Genomic DNA, 6,659 nt, shown 5'->3' with positions numbered 1-6,659 from the left:
AATTGTCTTGATAATTTCCACTTGGAATCAAACTATCCCAAGAATTTCCACTTGGGATCAAACCATCCCAGAATTTCCACTTAAAATCAAACTATCCAAGAATTTCCTCCTAGATCTGAACCATTCGAAGAATTTCCACTTGGAATCAAACCATCCCAAGAATTTCCACTTGGAATCAAGTCATCCTAAGAATTTCCACTTCAAATTAAGTCATCCCAAGAATTTACATGCATGCTATATCAATGCTAACCAATGCCCATTATAATCATCACACACCTTGCATAAATATTAGCCAATGTTCGCGCATAAACACCATACGCCCTTCTTCAGAACCATGCCACAACCCACGATGCAAAACCACTGAACATTACGAAAAGCCACATATCAAAGGTCTGCACTTCGTAGCCACCGTGTCATTTGACTCCCTCGTTGGAGAGCATTACCCATTGACATAACATCTGCTAACGTAGCACCAGCATGGCACCACGACATGCCGCCGCTAACAAAGCACCACGTGAAACTCCACCACTAGACATCGAACTTCCACTATGCGAAAAGCGAAACACCTCCGCAGATCTATGACCATCTTGCTAACAATGATCCTTCCATCAAATTTCTCGTTGTAACTTAAGCAAATAAAGATGATTCTCCAACAAAAAGGAATTATTCTTTTTCTTATTTGGAAGATCAGAATAAGCTGCAACCATAGAGCATACTAAGAAAAAATCCTACTAAATCATAGTTTTTAATACCACTATTGGGAAAAACACATAATCAATTAAGAACATTATCATTTTTACTCCCAAGAATCATCTTATTAACAGATAAATAAGATAAAACTGAAGAACACAAGAATATAACGTGGAAACCCCAAAATCAAAGAAAAACCACAACCACCAGAGAATAATCAATATGTGCAAATTTTAACAACACACAGAAAACACTCTCAACCTTTTGGTCCTAAGTACACCCACACTCTTCAAAGCAATAATTTAACTCAAACCTCACAACGCTCTTATTACAAGAGTATAAGAAATAAGAATAAAAAGAGTCAAATACAAGTTTAAAGTGTCTTTAACTTAGGGTAAGGAACATCATGGACTTAGAGTCCATTATATAGTCACTAACACTCACCCCCTAAGGAACATCATGGACTTAAAGTGTCTTCTCCAGGTTCTTCTCCAGGTTCGTCTCTAGGTTCTTCTCTAGGTTCTTCTCCAAGTTCGTCTCTAGGTTCTTCTCCAGGTTTTACTCCAGCTTCTTCTTCAGGTTCTTCTCCAGGTTCTTCTCCAGGTTCGTCTCCAGGTTCTTCTCCAGGTTTTACTCCAGGTTCTTCTCCAGATTCTTCTCCAGGTTCATCTCCAGGTTCTTCTCCAGGTTTTACTCCAGGTTCTTCTTCAGGTTCTTCTCCAGGTTCTTCTCCCGGTTCGTCTCCAGGTTCTTCTCCAGGTTTTACTCCAGGTTCTTCTCCAGGTTCTTCTCCAGGTTTTACTCCAGGTTCTTCTTCAGGTTCTTCTCCAGGTTCTTCTCCAGGTTCGTCTCCAGGTTCTTCTCCCAATGCCCCCAACATCGCCCATCGAGAGTGGTTCACTTCCAATTCACGATTTTTTGCAAATGTCTTTGGGTCAGTAGAAAGTTCGGCGGTGTCCCACCCATAGTCACCTGGGAATTCTCTTATTAGGTATGAAGGGGCCTCGTCGGAGAATGGACCCAAGTACTTTATGGTCTGAGTCGTACCATGGGCTTCTAGAAGAAACCGACTTGGAGGTCGTCTTCCTCATTGAAATCCTTCCACCGAATCTCTCTGGGGTGGAAGGGGACAGCTGTATGGCTTGAGCAGCCAGTGATGGAGAAGAGAGAGCCATGGTGGAAGCGGCCATTGCTATGGTGTAGAATCAATGAAGCGGTGAAAAAGGTTTGTAAGTGAATGGGTGTTGTTATCTTTGGGAGATCTATTACTCAATTTCTATTGGTTTGCTGCATCCATTTTGTCCACATGCTGCTTTTCATATCACTTATGGATTTGTAACGGTTTGTTTTGGAAACCCTACCAACAGATGAAGCATCTCATAAAATATGATTCAATATCTATTTTATCCAATGAGAAATTGCCATGTGTGATTTTGGATTGGCTGTGTATAATGAATAGATATCTAAAGCTAGAGAATGGTAAAAGTGTAGAGAAGCCAAACCAAGATAACAATTCACGTAGCATTTTGTGAGCTGGTCTAGTTTTATGTGGTTGGAGTTGGACAATGAAATTCAAATGTATGTGAATTGGTTTCTCCGATGGCACTGTTGCAAAAAAATTACATAGGTAATAATATATTGGGACTTTTATTTACCAAATAAGACGCTCCAACATGTACGGTCTGAATTCAATAGCCAGGGAGCCAACTTCTAGGGTTCATTGTTTGCTAATGAGATCAGAATTTGGTTGATTTTTTCTTTTTTTAAACAAATCATAAAATGAAGAAAAGTATGTTTTTTTTATAATTTATTTTTCGAAAAACTGTGTAAAGAATTAATATTAATATTAATATTAAAAGTTTTGTTTAATATAGATAGATTAAATGTTTTTCATTACATGTTTAACACAAATTATTATTATTATTAATGATTTACATAAAAAATCAATAAAATAGAAATGAAGAAAAATTTAAATAATTACTTAATTAAAAGAATGGTATCCTGGAAAGAAAGTTTAAATCAAATTTATTAAGTTATTTATATAACATATGGAATAATATATAGATGAAAATATGTTTCATTTATTAATTTAACTTAATAATTTTATTAATATCAAATTAATAAAAATTATTTATATTAATTGAAAATTGTAATATTTTAGAACCTTCTATATATTTGTATTATTTATGTAAAAATATTAAATTAATTTTAATATATGGATACTTTTTAGTTTTTTTCATAAATCGACCAAAATAAATTTTTTATTTTTATAGTGTTAAATTATGGTTGCAAAATATGAATTTTTATATAATAAAATTTTGTAAATTAAAAACAAATATTAAAAATTATTAAAAAATGAAAATTTAGGTAAACAATATGTATTTATTTAAAGTTACTATTATGCTTATGCTTTTAAAATTTTGCATATTAATAACAATATTTTCGTTTTTTAATGCTTTTACACACTAAAATGTATAGAAAAACATTAAAAATAATATTACTAATGTCGAAAAAATAATAATAAATTAGTATAAAAATCGATAAAGTTATGTGTTATTATCTCCTAAAACCAAAGTATAACAATATCTAAAAAGAGAAGTAAAAAACTGCACATGAACCATAGCCTAAATCAACTTAAAAAACAAACCAAATGATGAAAAGCAAGCCAAAAATCCAATGAAATGTCACACAAACTTAAACAGTCTTTAAAATTGTCTAATGAGTATGAGAGATTTTTCCTAGAGAAAAATCCCAATCTGTGTTACAAGTTAAATATCATATACATCTCAATATGACACGTTTCAACTAGTTCCATGTAACAATTTCAATGCCATGTTAGATAAAGGGCTACATGAAACATAATGTTTCTAAAAAAACAAAGCTATTTAATTCAAGCATGAAAACACACACTTGACACAACAATTACCATAAAGTAGCATTGTCTTTTCTCATCATATATACTTTAAAACATGTTGGTCATCGAGAAAAATATGTAACCATCAAATTATTGAAACACTATCACTTAACTGCTATAGAAATCAATATTGCAAGGGATATGAAGTTCAATTCTGTTGAAGATATTGTAGAGGTTTCCTCTTATTAGGAAATGCACTCCTTGATATGATCGTGCCAACTTGCTCCTTGGAAATTTTAGTGTTCTCTTTCATGTCACTAGCTCCAAGAATATCCCTTGCACGTTTCACAGGCAAACTCGATATAATCTTCAACTCTTTCTTCATAAATGATTCACGGAGCTTAGGGATATTACACTTTGGTGGTGTTCCCATTTCATCTCCAGTGAAAGTGCCTACAAATAAAGGTTTATATAAACAGTTACTTTGTTTGTACAGGTAAACTCTTGAACAGATATTGCATTGCTTTAACCAAAACTCATACCTGATGCAGACATTTGTTGATGGTTAAAAGTGCATAACTTCATTTCACCATCGTGAGGCATAGTTGGAGCATTCTCATCTGAATTTTGACCACTTGCATCTTCAAAACTGTGGAAATCATTGAGCAAATATTTTTCAATGCTTTCCATGTCCTCTTCATATTATGCTGATTTTTGCCGTCTTCTGGACCAGTCACACCAACATATTCATGATCATCAGAGTTATAAATCAACCTAGTAACTTCTTCCTGCACCGAATCATTTGTCATATGCAGAACCTCCTCACTGAATTCTTCCTCCATCTGACCAATTGGCATGCTTTCTTCCATCTTGAAAGTGTCCACAACATCTCCAAGTGCACTTCGATCAAAATATGTTTCATTCAGACCTGACTTTTCAACTTCTCCCTCCAACAACTGTTCTCCAACTTCCACATTGTTCAAGACCATTGCACTAGGTGTTGCAGGTATAACTTGTTCACTTTCTTCAACTTGCATTTCATTGACAATAATTTGAATGTTCTCTTCCATATCACAAATTCCATTATCAACTTCCTCAGAATCACCAATCAGACCTGACTTGTCAATTTCTCCCTCCAATAAATACTCTCCAATTTCATCAACTAGCTCCTTGTTGAGATCCATCTGCATGTTCTCCTCCACATCACCAATTCCAACATCAACACTTGCTGTTTCGGACTGCAACACTTTAGTCTCTGAATTATTTAGCTGCTTGGGAGAAAAACCAGTCATTGTATCTGAAGCTGGGCTTAAACTTATTTTTCTTGAAGATACAAACTTCGCTTCAGACATATCAACATTTTCAAACACAATGCCTAGAACATCACGGTTAGAGAGATTAAAAATTCATTACTTTAAAATCAAGGGAGAATTTTGATGAACCATCATTATGAATAAACTTTAAAATAAAACAATTCACTGTACCTGAAACAACCATTTCATGAACACTAAAATCTGTCTTCACTTCACTTAATGCATCATTTGATAGGAACTGAACTGGTGTCCCATCCAAATCTTCAAAAGTCGAAGATTGGAGCTGGTACGTATAGAAATGTCAAAGCACCTGGTATCAACTTCAGATCTTCCATTTACAATAGCATCATCATGAACATCAGAGTTGTAAAACAACCCAATAACTTCTCCTTCATTTATGTGCATATTACCTTCCTCTATAGCTTTGCCTAAAAGATTCACATTGGCTGTTGTGTGCAAAGCTTTCTGATTGTATTCAACTTTCTCCATCTTGTAACTTTGCATGCTTTCTTTCTTGTTACAAGTTCCTATATCTCTAAGTGGACTCGAGTCAGAATATGTTTCAGACTGAAAGCTCTCAACTAAGGAGGCTTCTAGGTTATAGGGAGAAAATCTAGAGCATTCCCCTGGATTTGCAATGGAACCTGTATTTTGTGGTGATTTCAACTCCTCTTCACACGTATCTGCATTTGCAGACAGATGATTCAGAAAGCCAGCTATAGAAGATTATGAAACCAATCCTACTTAAAGACATAACAAATAAATTTGAAAATCAAAACTGCACTATACCTTGGTGAAATTGATCTTGTGTGCCAACTGAAGATTTATTCAAACTAGAAGGAACATCATCTGCAGAACGTTCTGCAGTTAAGTTGATCTTTCCATCAGTATTCTTGGCATCTCTGATTCAGTGTTTGTGAGATCGTAGTCACTGCCTTTACAAATATTGCCTCCTGATTTCTGCACTTCTTCTACCGTAGGGAAACCAAAGTCCTCTTGGGAAACATGCATAACACTAACATCTTTTAGGTTTGATCCTTGAGGGCTATTGTGGTCACCTTGTTCTACAACTTCCTCTTCTTCCACCATAGGGTAACCAGATTCCTCTAGACAAACATGTAAAACATTCACTTCTTTCATGTTCGGACCTTGAGGGCTATTTTGGTCACCTTGCTCTACAGCTACATCTTCTTCCACGTCAGGGTAAACAGATTGTTCCTGATAAACAGATTCTTTTCTGGCCGACACAAAAAGCTTACATTCTTGTAGTAAAATTTAGGGTTTTGATATTTTAGTTCATGTTAACTAAATTAAAATAATTTCTCTTACATTGTACTATCACATTTCTTAAGAAATTACACTAAAGAAAGGAAAGATTTAGTGAAGTTCTAACTTAATTGTAGGAAATCCAATTAAAAAATTAAGCACATCATGGTAAACTTAAACTAGTAAAAATTCAATATACTGATAACAAAAGAGAGGCAAAGATTCATATTTTCTACTCAAATCCCACATGCAAGAGACAACTCGTCCACATGCATAAGAAAACTAAAATAAATAACTCAATATATGTGGAAAAGGAAAAACTTACGTAAAACAATAGTTGATTGACTTTGATTATCCTAAATTTCTCTATCTTGTAACTGGTGTGCTTTAAGTAAACAAAGGACGAAAAATCAATCACTAAACCTCTATAGTTGTAAGAAATGTTCCAAATTTAAAGAGATAAAGTATTTTAGAGAAATGAAGAATGAAGTTATTCTATATCATACCTGTAAAAATAAATGTTAAACTTATAAAAG

The 6,659-nt window shown here is 34.2% G+C and overlaps 1 protein-coding gene across 1 annotated transcript; it reads right to left on the bottom strand.

Annotated features, from left to right (window-relative positions):
• Positions 1 to 876: 876 nt before the first annotated feature.
• Positions 877 to 2,272, bottom strand: LOC114181689 (opioid growth factor receptor-like). Its single transcript, XM_028068212.1, is given in 2 exon segments — positions 877 to 1,724; positions 1,726 to 2,272. Coding segments are annotated over 2 exon segments (732 nt in total). The 5' UTR covers positions 1,881 to 2,272; the 3' UTR covers positions 877 to 1,147.
• Between the last annotated feature and the right edge of the window lie 4,387 nt (positions 2,273 to 6,659).

Source organism: Vigna unguiculata, chromosome 4 (genome assembly GCF_004118075.2).
Source record: "Vigna unguiculata cultivar IT97K-499-35 chromosome 4, ASM411807v1, whole genome shotgun sequence".
NCBI classification, from domain to species: Eukaryota; Viridiplantae; Streptophyta; class Magnoliopsida; order Fabales; family Fabaceae; genus Vigna; species Vigna unguiculata.
This window is presented reverse-complemented; position numbering and strand designations above follow the sequence as displayed.